The following is a 26,175-nucleotide window of genomic DNA, read 5'->3' on the forward strand; positions in this document are numbered from 1 at the left end:
TCTATCCTACACACTAGGGACAATTTACAGAGGCCAATTAACCTACAAACCTGCATGTCTTTGGAATGTGGGAGGAAACCTGAGCACCTGGAGAAAACCCACATGGTCACAGGGAGAATGTACAAACTCCATACAGACAATATCCATAGAAAGGATGGAACCCGGGTCTCTGGCACTGTAAGGCAGCAACTCTACCGCTGTGATAATGTGTTGCCCTTTTCATAAACATCAATTTCCTAAGTATCCAACGATCCATTAAACTCAGTCTTGAGTTTACTCAATGAATGAGCACCCACAAGCATTATATTTCTGAAGATTACAACCCTCTGAATGAAGACATTTCTCCTCAGCTCAGTTCCATATGGCCTACCCTCCTGAAATATTTTCCCTATTTGTTCACCAAGCTTACAATGTAGCCTTTCATAGGTACTATTTATCCTATGCATATCTGTGAAATTTAAATGTCATTGTCAAGTGAAAAGAGCCCTGGATTTTAATAGCTTGTAACTTATTGCAAATGTGATGGGTTTATTAAACATAACAGCATGATGCCATTAGTCAACTTGTGTGAAAAGAGATGACTGCTTCTTGATTGTGCTAAAGAGAAATCACAAAGCTCCATGCTGCTAACTCTATGATTAGTGGGTGACAAAGCTAGACAAAGCCAGGCTTACTTTTGTTAGTGACAACTAACCAAGGTTTTCACTGTGAATCCACCAATACTCTCCCGGAAGTGAAAATATAAATTTTAACAGTCAACACCCCAACCATTGCCTCCCTTTACTTTGTATGATGGCAGAAAGAGAAGAGATTATTACAAAAATGACTAAGAACCTCAGTCATTTCTAGCTATTAAAAATGCATCCCATTCATTTTCATAAAAGCTATATTTTTGGTCAAACTACTTCATTAGGTGTGAGGACATTGCCCAAAAAATAGTAACATGATCTGGAATTTGGTGAAGTGCAAAAAATGGCAGTATCATAATTCATTCAAGCAGCAAGGTGATTCACTGATTGACTCCAGCTAAATTGTTCCAAAATTCCCATACAGTAAGTCATTTAAAACGCACACAGGGATTTAGGCTAATAAAAAGTGACTGTCGATTGAAGAAATGTAAACAAGAGAAAGAAAAGCAAATCTAGACCAATTCTTTGATATTCATGGGAGGAATTTATTTCAGAGCAAATTTGTTGACATAAATAAAACTGTACAACAAAAGAATGGAAAATAAAATTACACAAACATGAAGATGGAATTACAAAAACTTTCCCCAATTCAGTTACATTCTGCATCAAGCTTGATGGTAATCATGTACAGCCTTTCCGCTGACTGGATAGCCAGTGACATAAAGCTTTTCATTGTACATTGGTACACGTGACAATTAACTAAAGATTATTTGAGGGGGAAATTTACCCCTTGAGTAAGAACACACCGAAACACTGGTCTTGATGATCACAAGATTTAAACAGAGCAAGAATTTCCTGACGTCAATATTACTCAATAGAAAAGTGCAAAAATCAAGAGGAAATATATACTGTGTCTATCCATATATCTCATTGTCTTGATGTGCAGACTTAGTGAGTTTAATTTGCACTTAGTTCAGTCCACTGTCCAGTTGAGGCTGAGGGTGTTTTGGCCTGGTTCTGGCCTGGGTGTGGGGAGAGGGAGGGAAACAAAGGGAAATAATCAATGCTTCGTAGGAGGTAGGCTTGAAGATCAGAGGAAGATTTGGGGACAAGTGATTGTTAACAGAGGGTTGAGGAATGTGATTGGTGTTGATTGGGGCATGTGCAGTAACCAAAACCACAGGACATAAGTAATGGCCTTGACTTCAGTGGGGACCTCAGAATAGAGCAGTGACATTAAAACCAAGTTGCTTCAGGGATGACCAACAGTGGGTGCTCCAGGGACAACATAATGTGACTTTTCCTACAATGCTGCAAATATAACACTGCGTGTGAAATTGCACATCAGACGTACCTCAAATGATGTAAATCAGGTCATGTGCACTTATACCGAGAAAAACCGCGTTGCATTTCCATAGTGGTGTAAAATAATAGAGAAATGATCGCTTTGTGTCTCACTCCAGACACAGTGGTGAAATAACTGTTGGTTGCAGTACTGTGCAATCAAATATCCAGGCAAATGCGCGTTTCCTGAGCTCAGCTGCTGCCATTTGGATTTTATTTCAGCTCGTTTGATAACAAATATAAAATCCATTGGGGTGGGAGAGTAATTAGCAGGACAAATAGTACAGAGCCCTGTGGTAATGTTGTGGAGGTGTGCTCAAATTCCTGCATTGCAACAAATAGTTATTTGTCAAATGTGGCCACTGCTGTCATTTTACTACCCAGCCCTAATCTCTCTTTGAGAAGGTGGTGAAGGGGCGCCTTCTCGAAAGCATTCCCACAGTGATATTGAGTACCAGGTTCCAGGATTTGTTTCCAGTAACAATGGTTGAACAGTGAAATACTTTCAAGTCAGTATGGTGTGTGCACCACCTACAGGTGGTGAAATTCAGTTAATTAAATATTCTAGAATACCAAGAAAATATTGGACAGTTGTAAATATGTCTCTGGATCATTAATGTTTTTAAAGGAAGGAATTCTGTTGTTGTTCTCTGATCAGGTCTGTGCTTCCAGACCAACAGCAAGATAAATTACTTTTAACAAGCACGTAAAGGGGATTTAGGATGGACCATGAATATTAGCAAAGACTGAATATGAAAGGACAAAAAGTTGACCATCCCGTATGCAGGACTTGAAACTGAAACACATAAAACAGCTGCAAACTTTGCTGTTGTGAAAATGTAAACTCAATAGTGGAAACTATTAATCTCACAGAACAAAAACAGAAGACCAAGTGTTCAGTAAAATGTTTGTGCAGGCCTTACACAGAGCTAACTCCATCATGCATTGCAGATATATTGTAATGTGAAGCTGGTTTTCCCTTGGACCAGCTAAATGGTGGGAGCTTATCATGACACATCTATATTGACTTAGATGCAGTGTTTTGCCCAGTGAGCCAATGCAATGTAGAGGCATGGTCTTAGGTCATGACTTCGCCCGTGCTTGAAAAACTACTGTTGAAATAACATATCTTCGGACCCTATAGGACCTAAACAATAGGGTTTGAAGCTGATGCCAGTGTCATAAAATACGGGCAAAGTACTTTGACATTATCGCTAGTTACATTGGTGGCAAACCAATACATAAATTCAGGTGTGCATGGAGCTATGCAAGTGCATGGTTGAAAAGTAATAATAGTAATATAATGGAGAAAATAGTAGGTAATCTTGGATGTAATTAATTCTTTGTTGATGGATATTTAGTTCTTATTTAAAAGTGTGCAGACAAAAATGTGATGTATGTAACAATTTAGAACAGTTTTCAGGATAGAGTGATCGTTCAATATACAATAAATGACTTTGAAATTGTGAAAATCAAACTAACTGCAGATGCTGAAAATCTGAAACAAAACATGCTGGAAACACTCTGCAGATCAGGCAGCATCTATGGAAAGAGGTACAGAGTCGCTGTTTCAGACCAAAGACCTGATAAGTGTTTCCAGCATTTTCTGTTTTTGTTCTTTTTGAAGAGTTATTATGTAACAATTATGCACAAACAATGGTTGATAATTTAATTATTTAATTTGGAGCTAGATTGTGATTAGAATGTTGGGGAAAACTATCTGAAATTCTATATATAGATCCATGGAATTTCTTTTGATAGGCATACAAGATCTTGGTCCAGTACCAAATCTTACTGTGTTACTGTTTGGAACAAACTTTTATTGTACAATTTGTGTAAAGGATTTAGAGAGAATAGATATTTCCCACTCTGGTTCTGAATATCATGTATGGTGTCGGTGACATGCACACTGATTAATGCAGCTGAACTCCTTGTTTGGCTCTGCCATTTATTATCTACCATTTTCATTTCCTATATCACTAGCTACTTTCATTGGTATTCATTGTAGTAAGTTAAAGTTGAAGCATTCTATGAATATATCCATAATTGGGACCTTTCTGGTTTATTTAACTCTATACAACAACCAGGAAGGAACATTTATCCACTAAGTAATCAAATGATATCAAAGTTTTATTTTGATCTAAATCCTCCAACTGAAAATACATTTCTAAACGGATATATTGATCAAACGACATTCTTATTTTATACTTTGCTCATAATGGTGCACATAAGGCATTTCAAAATGCAAATAAGAACCTCTGTTTAAAAAATGTTAATTGACAGTATCGTTGCTCGTTTGGTAGTCAAAATATGAGCTGGACAGTACTGCCATTAAACATAATTTGTCCAGGACCAGCATCATCGTCAATGAGCACACAAATCCATTTCTTAAAGCTTTTATTATAACTTAAATAAAACAACGTGCCATGCTAGCTCAGTTTTTAACCTACAAATAACTTGCTTGAATCAGGAAGACTGCAATTCTAAAACATTTTAAGCAACATTATAAGCAACAAACAATATTGGTAATCTGAATAAAATTAGAAAAAAAGTGAGTGTTGCATTCATGGGATGTTTTGCATTTCGCTCCTCCCCACCCTCCCATTTTTATTATTTGGGCAGGGATATATCACTTTTTGCCCTAGACAGGCAAAGTTCATTTTGATATTACTGACTATGAAAGAAATTGAAACATTAGCAATTATAATCATTTGCTTCCAGCCATTTGAAGCAGTACTCTGATACATGAATGGCAATATATGTTGCATCCTCAATTCCCTTTTCCTTGTGCATAACATTAACATCCTATTGAAGGTGCAGAGCTCGGAAAAACTGGATGAAAGAGTCTTGCTCTTCTTATACAATTGTACCATTATCTGTGCCACCCTACCCCTACCTCTCCCCACCACAATTTTCCCAAGAAACACTGTTCAGCCAGAATCCATTGTAAAAAGCTGGACTTGCTGTGGATTCCAATATAATTCAGCGGTGGAGTTGTAAGCCAATGACCAAACGTATGGAACAAAAAATTCCTCAGGTTGCTCCTCTTCAACATACTTGAACTTGAGCTCTGGGAATTTCTGTGAGGAAAGCAAGAGATAAACAAAAATTATTAATTTTACACAGAGCGTTCTGTTAACACACCAAAAAAAAGTGGATCGTTTAAAAGTCATCACACTTAACGAGGGCAGTTTCAGTTTTACAGCTGAAACCAGTTAGCATCCCCGAGTGACTGCTCCTCGTGGGTGGCCCACACTAGCAGAGTAGCCATGCTGGATGAGGATGTGTGGAGGTGAAGTACTTTGTGAGACTTTGTTAAAGAAAGGTGTTAAAATGTACAGTGTAGTCTAGCACAGTAATTCAACAGATCTGTATTATTCAAGTCCAATAACCACATGATCTGAAAAGGTAGTCTGCGTGGGCTGAGGCCAGGTAGATGACTGATCCTGCAGTTACTGCTGCACTTTGGGTCCCCACCACTGCATCGAAGGGCCGAATGGCCTACTCCTGCACCTATTGTCTATTGTCTATTATCCTTCCCCCACCAGTAACATGCTGTTCCTTACACTTTCACCACACAACCAAGACCGGGCCTTTGGAGATCAAGATTGTTCTGATCATACTCAATATTTCAATACTTTAATTTGTCCTTTAGAGTCATAAGAATAAATAATGAGAATGTCCATTAAGGCTGCTTAACATCCTCCATATATTACTTCCTTGTTTCCCTCAATAGAAGTTTCCTCAGTTTAAATACAATCTTGTCCAGTCTAATCCTATTTTACCCTCAGTCCCTTTGATATCTTACACTGTCTTAATTCAAATATTATACAATTATTTATTTATTCCGATGCCTTTGGGACCCTGTGTCTCTTTTAGAAACCTGTTCTCCTTTGCTGTTGCCTCTATTTTGCTGTTGCCTCTATTATCCTGTTCCTCTCTGTGTAGCCTTCTAGACCACGATCTTTACTGCTGCCACTCGGGGATTACACTGCCACCGGTAGGGTTTGTGGAACACTGGTTGGCCTGTGCTTCTGCAGTGCAGGACCAGAATATCCCCAACTACAGTGATCACCCCGGTCAGTGTCCTGTGTATAAGTCATACTTGCAAAAAAACCCCAACCCAAATAAATAAATAAATGGATTTCAAATGCAAGATTACAATGTTCTTAGAACATTGTAAATGACTTCACAGGCAATAATCTATTTTTTAAATGTAGTCACTTATTTACACAATTTGTACACAGCAATGACAGTCAGTACAAAGTAAGATTCCAGAATAAACATTGGATAGAAATGACTAGATATTTTGTGCTGATGTTTTGGGAGAGGGTTGGAGGTTACCCATGACAGCAGCAATTCCCTTCATACAGTCCTTTGGAATCTTTACTTCAGCTGAAAAGGAAAACGATGAAAAGAAAATGCATGACAATTTCAACCCACCAATGTCACTCTGTGATAATGCAACAATTCTTTAATACTGAAGATCGACACAAAGTGCTAGAGTAACTCAGTGGGTCAGGCAGCATCTCGGGAGAAAAAGGATGGGTGACATTTCAGGACGGGACCCTTCTTCAGACTGAAAATATAGGGCAGGGAACCTCTATACTTTGTCAGAAGAAGGGCCCTGACCCATCCCTTTTCTCAAGATACTGCCTGACCCACTGAGTTACTCCAGCACTTTGCGTCTATCTTTGGTATATACCATCATCTGCAGTTCCTTACCACACAATCCTTTACATGGAAACATAGAAAATAGGTGCAGAAGTAGGCCATTCGGCCCTTTGACCCAGCACCGCCATTCAATATGATCATGGCTGATCATCCAAAATCAGTACTCGTTCCTGCTTTCTCCCCATATCCCTTGATTCCGTTAGCCCTAAGAGCTATATCTACCTCTCTCTTGAATACATCCAATGAATTGGCCTCCACTGCCTTCTGTGGCAGAGAATTCCACAGATTCACAACTCTCTGGGTGAAAAGTACTGCTTTTTGTAATTTAGAGGTGAGAGCCTCACTACTAACCTGAGCCAAACTTTAATTTGGCTGTTGTTGGCAATATAGTCTCAGTCCTAAAACATGGGGTAATGCCGTGTTGTAGCTTTACATTTGAATTGTTACCATTTATGGCCATAATGTTCCTTTTTGTTTGCAAATTTTGAACTGTAGCATGTTATTTCCCATCATAAAAATATGAGGAAATCAATCAACAAGTTGAAGGTTTTTCAAAAGTCTTCTGAATATATCAATCAATTACATTTCTCTGACAGCCTAAAAGGCCTGTCCCACTTTAGGCAATTTTAAGGAGACTGCCGGTGACTAGACTGTCGCCGACAGTTCGCCGGGTGTCGCGGGCATGATCGTGAGGAGTATTCCAAGAATCGTAGTGGATCCCAGCGCGTCGCTGAGAAATCATCCGGAGTGAAATTTCTCGGCGACGGCTGGCTTGTCGCCAGGTATCGTTGCTTATTGCGGGTGCTGTCGCATGCTGTCCCCAGGTTTGCTAGGTTCTCTTAGATGCATTTAGAAGCACATAATATTAAAATAAGTAAAGTCATTTCAAAATACCATAAAATGCTCATGTTTAACCAATTTATTTACCGTCAGGGCATTTGACAGGTAGATTGGAGGCCACAGTTTGACGGTCAGGTAAGCGTGGGAATTTCGCGATGTTTATGGCCATCAGCCATTACATTTAAAGTGGGCTCCCAACCCAGATATGCAACCCAGAAACCAGATATGCATCTCCCGTACATTTTCAAAGAATGCCCACACATTTTTCACAAAAATCCACTTAACCACTTAATTTATTTTAAATATTTAATACAGCTATTAGTAAACTGGAAGTAAATCCAGTTTATGCCTTGTTACAGTGATGCTTGATTTTTAAGTAACCCATACAAGATGTTATAGTTCAAAACTCTCAAGTACTTACCGACTTGTCAGTGATTTCTGCGAAAATTAGGACGCCGGAGAAGCATTGACAGCGTGGGAATTTCACGATGTTTCCGAAGACGCTGTAATCTCGACCTGACTCGGCATTGTCGTGGTCATTGTCGTCGGGTAAAAGAAAATTTTGGCGATCTGCTACGACTTTGACAGTCGCTGGCAGTCGCCTAAAAAATCTCCTAAGTGGGACAGGCCCTTAAGCCTTTTAACCACTTTTAAATGTCTCCAATAATCTTTGCAACATTTCAAATGAGCCTAAATAATTAAACATTAATATTATTAAAATAAATACATAATTTCAAAAGCTTCTTAAAATGGTAGACTTATTAAAAATATTAAGATAACTTAAAATAATCCTTCCATTTATCTGGTCTTAATTTTCTCAGCAAATTGGGTCAGCAAAAACTGGAATAAAGTTGTGGGATTGGATCCAGGCTTTAGCTCAGTACATGAGCATCAGTACGCTAATGCCCTTGGCACAATGCACAGGTGCAGCGGCTAGAGAGGAGTTGACCAGAGTGGATAGTTTTGCTGACATTCTATCTTTGTCCTGCCCCCTCCCCTGACATCAGTCTGAAGAAGGATCTCGACCTGAAACGTCACCCATTCCTTCTCTCCCAAGATGCTGCCTGACCCGCTGAGTTACTCCAGCATTTTGAAAAAAGCACCTACAGTTTTTTTCATATGGTTTTGCTGATTGTTCTCTACCAGTTTGAGGGTCCATGATTTGGCCCATTGCCATTCAAACAACTTGAAGACATCAGGGTGACAAGACATCATGTATCTGCAATGAACCCGCTCTTGATAGCAGTGGATGATTGGAACAGGATGTGCTCACCAAACTGACCTTTGAAGCAAACGTTGTTTGAAGTCTTTGGTCAGAGTCATTGCTTTGCCACTGGCCACAAAACCCTGGGCCACTATGTATTGCACATTCCATGTAAAACAGCATTTTGGGTAGTTGCTCACTTGTTATGTGGGTAGAAAATGAACAATTGGAGGCCAATCGTCAAAAAGATGGAAGAATTTAGAAGGATGAGGGGGGATCTTATTGAAACATATAAGATAATTAGGGGATTGGACACATTAGAGGCAGGAAACATGTTCCCAATGTTGGGGGAGTCCAGAACAAGGGGCCACAGTTTAAGAATAATGGGTAGGCCATTTAGAACGGAGATGAGGAAGAACTTTTTCTGTCAGAGAGTAGTGAAGGTGTGGAATTCTCTGCCTCAGAAGGCAGTGGAGGCCAGTTCGTTGGATGCTTTCAAGAGAGAGCTGGATAGAGCTCTTAAGGATAGCGGAGTGAGGGGGTATGGGGAGAAGGCAGGAACGGGGTACTGATTGAGAGTGATCAGCCATGATCGCATTGAATGGCGGTGCTGGCTCGAAGGGCTGAATGGCCTACTCCTGCACCTATTGTCTATTGTCTAAGATGATAAAAAAAATACTAGGATCTCCAAAGATATGCTTCAGATTCCTAGAACTTGTAACATCTCAGTGAACCTGGAAACTCAATTTTCTACAAATTTTGTCTGAGACAGAAGTTTGGGATTTAAAAGAGTGATAATTTAAAGTACTATCATGCCAACTGAAGCTGACTCAGCTTTCTACAAAAGGATATAATTCAGACGAGAGGCAGATTGTTGAGCCAACACAAGGGAAACATTGACATTACTACCGAGAGATGATCAGATGCTATTACATTATTAATGAGCAGTTGCCTCCCAGCCTTTGTCATCAATGCTTTAATCCTGTTGCACACTGATGTCTTGCCCAGAATGGTAATTTCATCCCAATGAACAATGAAGACGTCTACATTTCACCGCTCCATACAAACCACTGTAATATGCTGCTTTAGCTAATATTTCTGCCAGTCTGCCAGCTTCGGGCATCAGTTAAAGGCAGTGAAATTGATCCCTCAGTATAATATAGCATGTGCAGAATAGTTGGATATTAATTAACAATAAAGTAAAATCTCATTTTCAGACCAAGTGATCATATAACTGGCGTCAGCCAATATAACAAACACTTATTAACAAAGACCCAAAGCAAGATGGCAATTCTTAATGAATTCCCAATGCACGTAAATCTTTACCAGTATAATCTAGATATGCAACAGGTCACAAGATCTCAAATCACACTTCAATTAACTTATAATTGCATTCAATAGTTACAGAGTTAGTTTGCAGCCAATTTATTTTTATAACAATGATTGCAACCTTTTTACATTTCTCCCATATATACTGCTAATGTTAAAATCCAGGCACACAAAATGAAGAATGGGTTGGGCAAAGTGCCCATGTTAGAGATTCTCAAATACTTCAATTTAAGTTCAATATAAAAATGCAAAACAATACCAATGTATGAACTCAGTGGGACAGGCAGCATCTCTGGAGAGAAGGAATGGGTGACGTTTCAGACCTGAATAAGGGTCTGAAGAAGGGTCTCGACCCAAAATGTCACCCATTCCTTCTCTCCAGAGATGCTGTCTGTCCAGCTGAGTTACTCCAGCTTTTTGTGTCTATCTTTGGTTTAAACCAGCATCTGCAGTTCCTTCTTACACACCAATGTATGAACTGCTGAGTTACAGACTACACAATCCAAAAATCAGGCAATTCTCCAATGATCTAAACTCCCTCACCACCATCGCTGGTTATGACTAGAGACCCGGGTTCGATCCTGACTATGGGTGGTGTCCATCAGGCCTTTATACATTCTCCCTGTGACCGCGTGGGTTTTCTCCGGGTGCGCCGATTTCCTCATACACTCCAAAGGCAAAGAATTGTCAAATGTCCCCAGTGTGTAGGATTGAACTAATGTACGGGTGATTACAGGTCAGCGCGGATTCGCTGGGTCGAAGGGCCTGTTTCTGCGTTGTATGTCTGAAGTCCAAAGTAGTAGCAAGGAAATGGAGGGTTTTATAGAATCACTAGACCAAGTGGACCCGTTGGGCCCACAACTCATTGGGTTGCCATTGTGACGTGGGAAAATGGCGCTTTTTTCTTTAAATTAAATGGCTTTTTTTTAAAAACCATCTCAATGAAAATCGTGATTTTTCTTTAAAATTGTGTTTTTTTTCTGCATTGGTCTAGCACCCTCCCCTCCCCCCCTTCCATCCCCTCAACCCCCTTTCTTCCCCACCCACTGCCCCCTTCCCCTCCCACCCCCCAGTCACCCACTCCATCCCCCCTTATCCCCCCCTCCATTCTTAGGGGCTCTCCGGTGGCGCCGCCATTCCCGCCCGTCGGGTTTCCATTGTGACGTGGAACATGGAGGTATTACTGCGCATGGGCGGCTGACTTGCACAGCAAGTGGAAAAGGGATTTATTAAAGTTTAAAATGTGAATAACAAAATATAACAATTTGAACGTTGATAGGATTTCTTGATGTAGGAATTTTCAACATCAGCATCATTTCCCCTTTTCACAACAGGAAGGAGTTGTCGAAATTCGCCACAACAAATGGTAAGAATGCCGCCAAAAGGCTCATCGTTCTTTTTGCATAGATCTCGAAGAGTTCTGTCCACTGCTTCAAATGACAGTGGGGCATCTCTCCATCAGCCATTTCTCTGCCAAAATTTCCAACAGATTTATATTTGGCTGCATCCTTTGATTCGATTACTCAATATCCACAACTCCAACAATTTTTGATTCAGCTGCAAACGTACTAATCAGATTACCTGCATTTTCATCCACCTCATTAATATTTATTACACCCAGATTACTTACCCAGCCAATTAAGATCCTGCTACAATTCTTGATAACCTTCTTCACAGTCTCTGATAGAACCTATGTTAGTATCATCTGCAAATCCCGTAGCCCTCCTAATTTCATGTTTAAATTAACACAGAACATAGAACAGTACAGCACAGGGCATGGATGAACACATGGCATGGAAGGGTATGTGTGACTCGTAGCCATTATGGAAACCTGGCTAAGAGAGGGACAGGACGAGCGGTTTCATCTTCCAGGGTACAGGTGCAATAGGAGAGAGAGGTGAGGGTAAAAGAGGAGGGGATGTTGCCTTATTGATTAAGGAGAATGTTACGGCAATAGTCCAAGATGACATTATTGATCATTCGTCCAGTAAGGCTATATGGGTGGAGCTGAAAAATAAAAAGGGGATGATCACCTTGTTGGGAGTATACTATCGGCCCCCAAAAGTCTATGAAAATTAGAAGAGCGAATATGCCTGAAAATTGCAAACAGCTGCAAGGCTAATAAGGTTGTTGTAATAGGGGATTTTGAATTTTCCAATCGGACTGTCATAGTGTCCAGAGCTTAGACAGGGTGGAATTTATCAAATGTGTTCAGGAAGGTTTCCTCAGGCAATATGTAGAGGGCTGTACAAGAGAGAGGGCAAAGTTTGATATACTCTTTGGGAATTGGGAAGGGCAAGTGACTGAGGTGGCAATGGGTGAGCCTTTTGGGACCAGCGACCATGGTTCTATTAGCTTTAAAATAATTATGGATAAAGATAGGGCGGGCCCACAAGTTAAAATTCTGAATTGGGCCAAGGCCAACATTGACAGTATTAGACAGGAATTTGCTAAAGTTGATTAGAATAGGTTGATTGTTGGCAAAGGAACGTCTGGAAAGTGGGATGCCTTTAAAAGTGTGATGACAAGAGTTCAGGGCATGCATGTTCCTGTTAAGAGTGAAGCCCAAGGCAAGGGGAGGTAAGGAAGCTTGGATGATGAGAGAAATTGAGTTTGTGCCTTCTCCATATGACCAAGGCTTTATCCCCACACTCCAAATGGTGTACAGGTTTGTAGGTTATTGGTAAAATTGTAAATTGTCCCTAGTGTGTCGGACAGTGCTATAGTGTATAGTGTGATCGCTAGTTGGCATGGACTCGCTGGGCTAAAGAGCCTCTTTCCATGCTGTATCTCTAAAGTCTAAAGACTAAACTAGAGAGAGAATAGGGCTCTGAGAAACCAAAGTGGTCATCTCTGTGTGGAGCCGCAAAAGATAGGCCAAGATCTTCGGTTTCCTCCCACACTCCAAAGACGTACAGGTATGTAGGTTAATTGGCTGGGTAAATGTAAAAATTGTCCCTAGTGGGTGTAGGATAGTGTTAATGTACGGGGATCACTGGGCGGCACGGACTTGGAGGGCCGAAAAGGCCTGTTTCCGGCTGTAGATATATGATATGATATGATATGATAAGTCTTCAATGAGTATTTCTTCCCTGTTTTTACCATGGAGAAAGACATGAAGACAGGGGATCTTGGAAGAGTTAATGGAGATGTCTTGAGGAGGTGCTGACTATCCTAAGTCGTACGAAGGTAGATAAATCTCTCGGGCCTGATCAGATATATCCGGGGACACTGTGAAAAGCTAGAGAAGAAATTGCACGTGCCATGCCTGAGACATATGAATCGTCATTAGACACAGTGAGGTGCCGGAAGACTAGAGGGTGGCTAATCTTGTGACTCTTTTTAAAAAGTGTCCAAGGAAAAGCCTTGGGACCTATAAACCTATGATCCTAATTTCCCTGGTAGTCAAGTTACTGGAGCGATAAGTCAGAGGGATAAGATATATATGCATTTGGATAGACAGGGGCTGATTGGGGATAGCCAGCATGGTTTTGTACGTGGGAGATAGTGTCTTACGAATCTAATTGAGGTTTTTGAAGAAGTAAACAAAAAAGGTTGATGTGGGCAAAGCCGTAAATGTTGTCTGTGAGGTCTTCAGCAAGGCATTTCATAAAGTTCCACATGGCAGGCTGCTCTGGAAGGTTAAGTCACATGGGATCTAAGGAGAGCTAACCGGCTGGAAAAAGAATTGGCTTCATGGAAGGAAACAGAGGGTAAAAGTGGAAGGATGTTTTTCAGACTGGTGGGATCGGTGCTGGGACCATTGCTGTTTGTGGTTTATATTAATGATTTGGATGCAAATGTAGAAGGCATGATTAGTAAGTTTGCAGATTACATTAATGTGGGTGATATTGTAGATAGTGAAGATTAAATTACAGCAGGATCTTGATCAGTTGGGAAAATGGACTGAGAAATGGTTAATGGAATTTAATGCAGATAAATGCAAGGTGTTTCATTTTGGGAAGTCAAAGCAGGGCAGGACCGTCACAGTGAATGGCAAAGCCTCAAGAAAGGTCGTAGAGCAGAGAGATCTCGGAGTACAAGTATGTTGCTCCTTGATAATGGCATCACAGGTAGATAGTGTTCACGAAGGCTTTCGGTACATTGGCCTTCAACAGTCAGGGTATTGAGCACAGAAATTGGGATGTTATGTTATGGTTGTACAAGAAGTTGGTGAGGCTGCATTTGGAGTACTGTGATCAGGTTGGTCACACTGCTCTAGGAAGAATGTTGTTATGGCAAAAGGAGTGCAGAGAAGATTTACGAGGATGTTGCCAAGACTTGAGCGCCTGAGTTATAAGGCGAGGTTGGACATGCTAGGACTTTATTCCTTGGAGTGCAGCATGATGAGGGATGATCTTATATATTATACATAATGTATAACATTATGAGGGGATTCTTTAAAAATCTCCTCATCACCTTCTGCAGTATTAACAGAATGTGTGTTGCTGCTAAACTAAGGCAAGTATCTAATTTGCATTCTTAACCACCTTATCAACTTAACTTGCTACTGTTAGGAACCGATGAATATATAGTTCATGAGTCTTCTGTTCATTTACACGGCAGCAGAATATCAGTTAAAATGTATTAGACAATAGACAATAGGTGCAGGAGGAGGCCATTCGGCCCTTCGAGCCAGCACCGCCATTCAATGTGATCAAGGCTGATCATTCTCCATCAGCACCCCGTTCCTGCCTTCTCCCCATACCCCCTGACTCCGCTATCCTTAAGAGCTCTATCTAGCTCTCTCTTGAATGCATTCAGAGAATTGGCCACCACTGCCTTCTGAGGCAGAGAATTCCACAGATTCACAACTCTCTGACTGAAAAAGTTTTTCCTCATCTCAGTTTTAAATGGCCTACCCCTTATTCTTAAACTGTGGCCCCTTGTTCTGGACTCCCCCAACATTGGGAACATGTTTCCTGCCTCTAACGTGTCCAACCCCTTAATAATCTTATACGTTTCGATAAGATCTCCTCTCATCCTTCTAAATTCCCAAATTAAGCAATTAAGTCATCAAAGAACTATCACCAAAAATATGAAAAATATGGATCCTATGATATCAAGTCCTCAATGCAATGGCCCAAAACTTTCCAAGCATCTTTGAACTCTTTCTTGGGCACTCGCAGGGTTTGTCATCTGCCCACCCTTTTTCTACAGCAGATCTCATGAACCAAACCAATCATGTTCTTCAATTGGAGCAACGAATAACAGTGCACCAAGGGATAAAAACAGACAATACTGGAAATACTCAGTAGGTCAGGCAGCATCGAGGGTGCAAATTGAAAAAAATGATAGCAATTGAAATAAAGTTCTCCAAAGACAAATTTTAATATTTTGAAATATATAATTGACCATCTACTTGAAGCTGCTTTCCCTCAGAAGTAAATATACTGACTCATTTTTTCATTATTACTGTAATTAATAAAAGTAAATATTGCTTTTTCACATGCAGCCAAGAGGGAGCTCAGAAATCCTGGGTGTAGCTGGGAGAAAAGGTCAATACCTCTACTCATTCACAACTGTTTAATGGCCAACCGATAATTTAGGCATAGCCTTACTTATTTTACAAGGCTGGGCAAAAGAGGACAGTGAGAAAGATGCATAGTCTGTCCGGAGATATACACAGGTTAAGCTTGTGAGCAAGAGGATGACAGATGGAATATATAAGGTTCTGCACTTTGGTAGAATTAAATGTAAAATACACAAAGTACTATTGAAACAGCAAGCAACGAATGTTGATTTGATGTGCTGATTTTTAGTTTAGTTTAGTTACAGCGTGGAAACAGGCTGTTCGGCCCACCAAGTCCACACCGACCAGTGATCCCTGCACACTATCCTACACACACTAGGGAAAATTTACAATATTACCAAGCCAATTAACCTACAAACCTGTATGCCTTTGGACTGTGGGAGGAAACTGAATCTCTCCGAGAAAACCCACGCAGGTCACAGGGAGAACGTACATACTCCATACAGACTGCACATGTAATCAGGATCGAACCCGGGACTCAGGCGCTGTAAGGCAGCAACACTACTGCTGAGCCACCGTGCTGCCTATGGGATGAAAAAAGTATGCAAGAATTGTACGCATGTAGGCATACTTCATACGCAATTTTTCCCTCATGAGAAGACTAATTCATTTGCTGAAAGGAAAGAAATTACATGTTTCAATATCTTATGCTCTAATAATGCTCATCTCACTGTGATTGTGACTCCATTTCCCATGACGTATGATGTGTTGCAAAGTGACCTATTTTGGAGCGTGGTTCAATGGAGAAAAACTCCAAGGAATGGAAATACAGCTGCAATTAATCACCACATGTGCACATTTATTGGGGAATGCAGTGTACATTAATGGCCTAATTAGTGATGCAATGAGGAACGTGGCGTGAGCTCAGCTTGTTTAGTGACTGAGCACACACACATGCGCATGCACACACAGACAGACAGACACACACGCACGCACACACTGCTTGCAGAAGGTACCAAATGGTGACCAGCACCCATATATCCAAAGCATGCTTGGCAACAATGGTGTGTATTTGAAAATATTAATAACATGTTGAAAAATGACTTAGCAAAGTCTATTCCTGTTTCATTTCACTCCAAGATAAATAATACTCATATTAACCAAATTCAAACTAACTTTCAACATTTGATGGATGCTAATTTAACCTTTTGAGAGTCTAGTCTGAGCACAATATCAATGCAGAATTAAGCAGTACACTTAAAAAAAAAACTGTTCCAAATCTCTTTACAAAATCCTAGTTTCTATAATTCATTGAAGTTTCCTGTATATACCGTTATTGCATATATCATTTAGGGCGGTACAGTAGCGCAGCTTGTAGAGCTGCTGCCTGACAGTATAAGAAAATAACTGCAGATGCTGGTACAAATCGATCTATTCACAAAATGCTGGAGTAACTCAGCAGGTCAGGCAGCATCTCGGGAGAGAAGGAATGGGTGACGTTTCGGGTCGAGACCCTTCTTGCTGCCTGACAGTGGCAGAGACCCAGGTTCGATCCTGGACTCGGTGCTATCTGTGTGGAGTTTGTATGGTCTCTGGAATTTGTATGTACTCCCTGTTACCACATGGGTTTCCTCCGAATGTTCAAATTTCCTCCCACATCTCAAAGATGTGCAGATCTGCAAAAAGGTCCCTAATGTTTAAGGAATTTGATACAATGATTTTGTACTATTTAACTTTCACAACTGTATGGTCAATCTGTTGTATTGTATTGACCGGGAAAAAAAATTGTTTAAGGTATAGATGGGAAAGTGGGATAACGGGAATTAGTAGAGTTAGTATGAATGGATGATTAATAGTCAGCATGGACTCAGTTAGCCGAAGGGCCTGTTTCCATGCTGTGCCTCTAAATTCTAAACCAGGAGTTCCCAACCTTTAACGTCCCATTTACCCCTGTCAACTTTTCGAAAGTAAATTTACCCCCACCCTGTTTTGTTCAGTAATTTGAGTTTACACTTCTACCATAATAAAGCAACCGACAAAGGGGAAATTTTAAAATACTGTTTTATTATTATTTTAAGTTCAAATAACAATAATGGTAGGCAAAATTAACCCCCTGGGAGTAAATTTACCCAGGTTGGGAACCCTTGTTCTAAACCATCTTGTTTTCATTCAATGGAAACTCACAAATATAATTCATATGGTCTGCTAGTAATTGCCATCACAGCATGAACATCCCAAATGAATGTTGGAACAGGATGAGATTGAGAGTATCTTCAATGGTTCCATGATAGAAAAGAAGTTTCACTGTTTGGACTGGTTCAAGAATATTAACCACAACAAGATTATAGGATATTGGACCTCAGCACTGCATGATCTTTAGAGAAGGATCATAAGTAGGGGAATGGAACTAAAGGTAATGCTCTGAGAATCAGTATAGACTCAATGGGCTGAATAGCCTCCTTTAATATCCTGAGATATGTAATATAAAAATATCTATGATTTAAACAAAATAATAGAAAGATATGTATATTCATTACAAAACAGCTGGCAGAAGTGAAATGCAATCAATCTGGGGGTGTATTAAAGTATAAACGTTTGTGAACATATAAGAACACAAATGAGTAAATCTTATCACTCAGAAAAAATCTGGACTTACTGGAAAGACTTAGCAGGTCATGTAACATTAGTGGAAAGGCTGAAGACCCCTTTCCAGATATCTGATGAAAGTCTTAGATCGAAAATTCAGTTTCTCTTTCCAGATGTGCTACCTGACCTGCTGAGTGTTTCCCGAATGTTCTGTTTTATTTCCAATTACCAGCAGCAGTTGTGTTTTTTTAATGTTAAGATTGAGAGGAAATGCCAAATTTCCATTAGCTGTTCAACAGAAAGACATTGGTCATTGGGATATGGTCATAATGCCACACAAGCCCCAGAAATATTCAAGAGGAAGTAGACGGTGCACAAAGAGGCTCACACTTTCTGACTGTTCCTGTATTGTTGCTGAAATGCTGAAAGTAAGCACAGGAGTTTCAGAGGCTAACCATTTCATTAACTTTCCATATTACCTTTGGTACATGTATTTCATGAACTGAGACCCCAGATTCTTCTGCATTGTAATATTTAGCAACACAATGGTGCAGAGGTAGCATTCGGGCTACAGTTCGATCCTGACTGCTGGTACTGTCTGTGTGGTGTTTTCACGTTCTCCCCTTGACCATGTGGGTTTCCTCAGGGTGATCCGCTTTCCTCTCTTATTAAGTTCATTGGTCTCTGTAAAATACCCCTAGTGTAAGGTGAATGGATGAGAAAGTGGAATAACTTAAAACTAGTGAAAACGGGTGATCGATAGTCAACAAGGACTTGATGGGCCGAAGGACCTGTTTTCATGTTACCTTTCAATTCAATTTAATTCTATTTTGCAGTTCCATTCCATTTAATATGACTTATTCATGCCAGGCACAGGGTTTAGTAATTGATTCACACATTTGGGAAAAATGTGGAGTAGAGATTTTTTGCAAATATTTCTGGATACTTTAATGTAAGAAAATAACTGCAGATGCTGGTACAAATCGAAGTCATTTATTTCACAAAATGCGGGAGTAACTCAGCAGGTCAGGCAGCATCTCAGTCTGAAGAAGGGTCTCAACTCTGGATACTTTAATACTCAACTGTAAATTTGTCCCTCCAGAGTTTGGTGGATTTTTCATTCTCCTTAGCACTCTCCCTCAGTGGTGAACTACTCCAAATGATGGTCAAAGATAGTGCAACATGTAAAATTCATCTGCTATCAAATTTACACCGTCACTGCTCTTAAAAATTATTACTCAGACTCACTTAAAGGTTTTACTAACCCTATTACCCCAGAAACCGTTTAAAAGAACAACACAAAATCTGCAGTCTTTGTTCTTGCTCAAGATCAGAGACATTTGTGACATATAATAGAACATCACAGGTGTGCTCCAACTGGTTTACCATAAAGGAGAGGGTCACTCTCAATGTTCTAGCCTCAGGATCCTTCTTGGCCATTAGTACTGACCTTTTACACATATCTCAAAGGCAAAATAGGCATGGGCATGTACCCAAATGCAAGGCTCCCTCGCACAAAGAGCATGCTCCTCATGAACAATGTTCTTTGCCAGCCTGATCATGTCCCTTTAGTGCATGATCCCACCTTCTGTACAAGTAGGGGAATGATTTCAAACTATCATTTAATTTCAGCTTTGTCATATTATGGGAGGTGTCCAGAACCAGGGGCCACAGTTTAAGAATAAGGGGTAGGCCATTTAGAATGGAGATGAGGAAAAACCTTTTCACTCAGAGAGTTGTAAATCTGTGGAATTCTCTGCCTCAGAAGGCAGTGGATGCCCATTCTCTGGGTGCTTTCGAGAGAGAGTTAGATAGAGCTCTTAAGGATAGCGGAGTCAGGGGATATGGGGAGAGGGCAGGAATGGGGTACTGATTGTGGATGATCAGCCATGATCACGTTGAATGGCGATGCTGACTCAAAGGGCCGAATGGCCTACTCCTGCACCTATTGTCTATTGTATATTGTCTATTATTATTATTATATATTGTCAAATTTCTGTTGCGGTGTTATAACTGCTTTTGTAATTCAGGAAGTGTTTCTACTGTGGCGGCTCCCGAGGGTCGGGCCATACCACTCACGACCCCTCGGCACGGGAATGGGTCGAGCCAAGGAGGCGGACTTCGGCCGGGAGTATAAAGGTCAAGGACCGCATGACTCTCATTCCCTTTTGGAGTTCCAGAGATACAGTAAACACGCTTTTGTTAACCTTGCCTACTTGTCGTTCTTTTGGCCTACTTGGCCCACTACACTGGTGACCCCGACGTGATAGCGGCGTTCAGTCGCCGATAATCCCCGCAAGGCCGCCAGCCACCGCTTGCCTTGGGGACCATGTGAAGTGGGGACGCCCATGGACTGTTCGATGGTCGAACGATCCCCAAGGATTCCATGTCGCGGAATTCCTGCCGCGCCAGACGCAATTTATCCGGCGGAAGTCGGCGCACCCGCACGGGAGGATCTCGCAACGTCATCAGCCGAGCTCGTCTACGGGTCGCCGCTCACCGTGCCCGGGGAGTTCGTGCCCTCATCGCCGGGGCAGCAGGAACCGTCCTCGTCCACCCTACAGCGCCTTCGTGAGCGAGTGGGAAAACTGGCACCCGTCCCTACGTCTCACCATGGGACGTTCCACCCGCACGTCCCATTGGCCCTTCGAGATTGTGCCTACGTTTTTCTCCGCCGCGACGCCCATCGAGCACAGCTTCAGAGACCTTATGAGGGCCCTTTCAAGGTGCTGAAGCACGGTGAGACAACTTTTGTGTTGGACATGGGGGGCCGACCGGAGGCCGTGTCAATTAATCGCCTCAAGCCAGCGCACTTGGACATTGACCAGCCGGTGCGGGTTGCACAGCCTCGGCCGCGCGGGCGCCCCCCTTTACAAGTGCCTCCAACACCGCACCCGCCGATCCCCTCATCTCGACCGGTATTTGTACCCCCTTCTCCGCCCCCGTTTGTCCCTCCAGCAGTGCCCCCGCCAGCCCCCCCGGTTGTCCCTTCAGCTGAGCCCCCGCCAGACCCCCCGTCGGACGGGTACCGTACACGGTTCGGTCGACTAGTGCGACCACCGGTGCGCTTCGTGCCTCTGGTTCTGGGGGGGGGTCCTGTGGCGGCTCCCGAGGGTCGGGCCATACCACTCACGACCCCTCGGCACGGGAATGGGTCGAGCCAAGGAGGCGGACTTCGGCCGGGAGTATAAAGGTCAAGGACCGCATGACTCTCATTCCCTTTTGGAGTTCCAGAGATACAGTAAACACGCTTTTGTTAACCTTGCCTACTTGTCGTTCTTTTGGCCTACTTGGCCCACTACACTACCAAAGTTTTCCATTCCCGGTTTGAGGAACTGATTCGTTTTCACCATCAATCACTATAAGTTTAAAAACCATTTTAAACAAGATTTTTTTAACATTCATCAATTTATTGAAACTTTATTTTACAGCTGTCTTCTTTTGCTCACTGGCTCAGCTCTAACTGTGATCAACACCTTTGAACTGGCTCGATTCTACTTCTATCGTTCAACCTCTCTTGGTCTTCACCCTGTCATTGCCATTCCCTCGGTTCTTTATACACCTAACCTTTCTCTGCAACTTAATGCATGTTTACTTTCTAACTTTTACTAGAAATTATGAAATGTTAATAACCTGAAAAATTAACTGGTTCTCTCAACAGAGATGCTGCCTGAACTGCTGAGTATTTCCAGCATTTTCTGTTTTTATATTTTTAACTTTTGCAATGTGATAGGCATTAAATGCACCCAAGTCAAGGCTATATTAACGCCATGTGCACTCCTGTTTTGTTTTCATATTAGGTATCTCTGCAAAAGTAATAAATTGATTTGAACTCTCTGAAGGTCTTGGAATGGCTGAAAACATGGATAACACTGATCAACATGGATGTTAATCACAATTTTGATGAGAATCACAATTTTCATCTGTGTTTTTGATCTCGGTATTGCATTGAAGTTAAACACAAACAAACAAAAAATATGGAGCAAATGGAACTACATTTTAAAAACAGTTTTTAAAGTAACTACCCAATTCATCCCACTAAACCCTCTTACATGCAAAATTTACCGCCAGAATTTAGTGATTTCTCTTTTGAAAGTGAATATTAAATTTGCTTTTATTATCTACAGTGCCCTCCATAATGAAGGGGACACAGCAATGTCATGTAAATGAAAGTAGTCATGTGTAGTATTTTGTTGCATATCCTTTGCATGCAATGACTGCTTGAAGTCTGCGATCCATGGACATCACCAGTTGCTGGGTGCCTTCTATGGTGATGTTCTGCCATGCCTGTATTGCAGCCATCTATACCTTAGGCTTGTTTTGGGGGCTAGTCCCCTTCAGTTTTCTTTTCAGCATATAAAAGGCATGCTCAATTGGGTTCAGATCAGATGATTGACTTGGCCACTCAAGAATTGACCATTTTATAGCTTTGGAAAAACTCCTTTGTTGCTTTAGCAGTATGTTTGGGAATATTGTCTTGCTGTAGAATGAACCGCCAGCCAATGAGTTTTGAGGCATTTGTTTGAACTTGAGAAGATAGGATGTGTCTGTGCATTTCAGAACTCATTATGCTACTACCATCAGCAGTTGTGTCATCAATGTCGTGAGCCAGTACCTTCAGCAGCCATACATGCCCAGGCCATAACACCCCCACCACCGTGTTTTGGTCTCCTATTCTGAGGAAAGACTTAGAGGGAGTACAGAGAAGGTTCACCAGATTGATCCCTGGGATGGCAGGACTTTCATATGAAGAAAGACTGGATAGACTAGGCTTATACTCGCTGGAATTTAGAAGACTGAGGGGGGATCTTATAGAAACATATAAAATTCTTAAGGGGTTGGAGAGGCTAGATGCAGGAAGATTGTTCCCGATGTTGGGGAAGTCCAGAACCAGGGGTCACAGCTTAAGGATAAGGGGGAAGTCTTTTAGGACCGAGATGAGAAAACATTTCTTCACACAGAGAGTGGTGAGTCTGTGGAATTCTCTGCCACAGAAGGTAGTTGAGGCCAGTTCATTAGCTATATTTAAGAGGGAGTTAGATGTGGCCCTTGTGGCTAAAGGGATCAGGGGGTATGGAGAGAAGGCAGGTACAGGTTACTGAGCTGAATGATCAGCCATGATCATATTGAATGGCGGTGCAGGCTCGAAGGGCCGAATGGCCTACTCCTGCACCTATTTTCTATGTTTCTATGTTTCACAGATGAGATGGTATGGTTTGGATCTTAAGCAGTTCCTTCTGTCCTCCATACTTTGCTCTTGCCATCACTCTGATATAAGTTAATCTTTATCTCATCTGTCCACAAGACCTTTTTCCAGAACTGTGGTTGCTCTTTTAAGTACTTCTTGGCAAACTGTAACCTGGCCATCCTATTTTTACTGCTAACCAGTGGTTCACATCTTGCAAAATAGCCTCTGTATTTCTGTTCATGAAGTCTTCTGCGGATAGTGGTCATTGACAAATCCACACCTGACTCCTGAAGAGTGTTTCTGATCTGTCGGACAGGTGTTTGGGGATTTTTCTTTATTATAGAGAGAATTCTTCTGTCATCAGCTGTGGAGGTGTTCCTTGGCCTGCCAGTCCATTTGCAATTAGTAAGCTCTTCTTAATGATGGTCCAAACAATTGATTTTGGTAAACCTAAGGTTTGGCTGATGTCTCTAACAGTTTTATTCTTGTTTCTCAGTCTCATAATATCTTCTTTGACCTTCATTGGCACAGCTTTGGTCCTCATGTTGATAAACAGCAATAAAGGTTTGCAAAGGTAATGGAAAGACTGGAGGAAAGACTAGGTGCTGAGAGTTCTCTTATACCTACATTAAGGAGGCAATTAAACACACCTGAGCAATTACAAGCACCTGTGAAGCCATGTGTCCCAAACGTTATGGTGCCCTGAAATGGAGGGACTACGTATAAACACAGCTGTAATTTCTACATGGTGAAACCAAAATGTGTAAAAATGGCCTTTATTAAAATCTGACAATGTGCACTTTAACCACGTGTGACTTTTTCTATTATAAATCTCAAATTGTGGAGTACAGAGGCAAATAAATAAATGATGGGTCTTTGTCCCAAACATTATGGAGGGCACTGTATACTGGCAGCAGATCCAGATTCAAACTATTCATTGTACAAAAGTGTTCTCTGATTCTCTGGTTACACTGTAGCTTTCTTGGCTAAAGTATTCTCCTTTATGCCTTTTCCAAGTATCGCTCTGCAATGTTAGCTATTCTACCTTTCTCCATGACCCTCCCTTTTCTTGATTTCCTCCCACAACTGTGGGTACCTGTTCACTTATTATTTGTTCGTATTTTGGCTGTACATTCCAAATCTCATGGCATGGATGCCCATAGATTGTGGCAAGGCTTGCATGTTATAACAGGTTACAAAGCAAAGTTCTGCAGTATCACTAGCACAATGAATTCCTTCCAGGTGAACTCATTGCATTCTACGCCCACTTTGAGCAGAAGCGCGATGGAGGAATACCACTTGCCCACCATTCTCGGGTGTGCCTGTACCAACGGTTACTGTGGCAGACGCAAGGTTGGCCTTCCTAAGAGTGAATGCGTGGAAAGCAACTGGTCCGGATGGCGTCCCTACCTGCGTCCAAAGGACCTATGCAGATCAGCTGGCAGACTTATTCATAGACATTATTTTTACCTCTCAGTACTCCATTCAGAGGTCACCATCTGCTTCAAGTAGACCACTATCACCTCAATGTCAAAGTAAAGTAAGTAAGTTAGCACACCTTAATGATTTCCGTTCACTGGCTCTGACTTCCATTATCATGAAGTGCTTCGAGAGACTGGTGATGCCACATGTTAAGTCTAGCTATCTGGCCAGCCATAGTCGATTGCAGTTTGCTTACCATCGCAACAGGTCCACAGCAGACGCCATCTTCCTGGCCCTAAACCCATCTCTGGAACACCTGGACAATAAGGACTCCTATATTAGACTTCTATTTATTGACTATAGCTCTGTCTTCAACACCATCATCCATCCAAATTCCTGGACCTAAGAATCACCCCCTCCCCCTCCCCCTCCCCCGCTACCACGGGATCGTCAACTTTCTGACTCACAGGCCACAATCAGTGAGAATAGGTGACAACACTTCCTTCACATTAAATTGCGCAAGGGTGCATTCTCAGTCCCAAATTAACCATTCATGACTGTACAACCAAATTCGGTTCTAACTGCATCCACAAGTTTGGAATTTACACCACTGTGATGGGCCGGATCACTAGCAATGATGAGATGGAGTACAGGAAAGAGATAGAGAACTCAGCAGCATGATGTCAGGACATTAATCTCTACCTCAATGTCATCAAGGTGAAGGAACTAATTATCGACTTCATGAAGCATGATGGATTCCATGCCCCAATCTGCTGAAGTGGAAATGGTTCAAGTTCCTTCACACTTTTACCAACTATCTGTTGTGAACCAACCACATTGATGCGCTGAGTTACTCCAGCATTTTGTGTCTATCTCCAGTTTAAACCAGCATCTGCAGTTCCTTCCTACACACTGATGCAACAGCCCAGAAGGCACACTGACGCCTCTACTTCTTGAGGAGACTTAGAACATTTGTCATGTCTCCAATGACTCCTACAAACTGCTGCAGATGCACTATCGACAGCAAACTGAAGATGCGTCACAGATTCGTTTGGGATCAGCTCTGCCCAAGACTGCAAAAAATTACAGAGAGTTGTAGATGTAGGCCAGTCTATCACACCACCATTGACCATCTACACTTCACACTGCCTCAGAAAAGCAGCCAACATAACCAAAGATTTGTCTCACCCCAGTCAGTCCTTCTTTTCCCTGATCCTGCCAGGCAGAGGGCACAAAAGCTTGAAAGTGTGCATCACCAGACTCAGGAACAGCTTCTTCAACTCTGTTATCAGGCTTCTGAACAGTCCTTCCATGAGCCAGGTGTTCCATTCATCTCTATTCCATTGCAGCCTTGGACTTTGTCTATAGAACTGATGCACTACAATCCCTTTTGCTCAATCTATTGTATTTAAGTTTGACTTGATTACATTTATATATAGTAACTATAAGAAAAAAACTGCAGATGCTGGTACAAATCGATTTATTC

General features: G+C 41.6%; 1 protein-coding gene across 3 annotated transcripts in view; it reads right to left on the reverse strand.

The window, feature by feature from the left end:
* Positions 1 to 1,169: 1,169 nt before the first annotated feature.
* The window catches only part of dym (dymeclin), a 247,668-nt gene continuing 222,662 nt past the window's right edge, over positions 1,170 to 26,175 (reverse strand). For all 3 annotated transcript variants that reach the window (XM_078419291.1, XM_078419432.1, XM_078419366.1), the window contains one exon: positions 1,170 to 5,053. In XM_078419291.1, coding sequence (XP_078275417.1) covers positions 4,904 to 5,053 — 150 coding nt within the window. In that variant the 3' untranslated portion in view covers positions 1,170 to 4,903. The remainder of the gene's footprint in view (positions 5,054 to 26,175) is intronic.

Source organism: Rhinoraja longicauda, chromosome 1 (genome assembly GCF_053455715.1).
Source record: "Rhinoraja longicauda isolate Sanriku21f chromosome 1, sRhiLon1.1, whole genome shotgun sequence".
Lineage (NCBI taxonomy): Eukaryota > Metazoa > Chordata > Chondrichthyes > Rajiformes > Arhynchobatidae > Rhinoraja > Rhinoraja longicauda.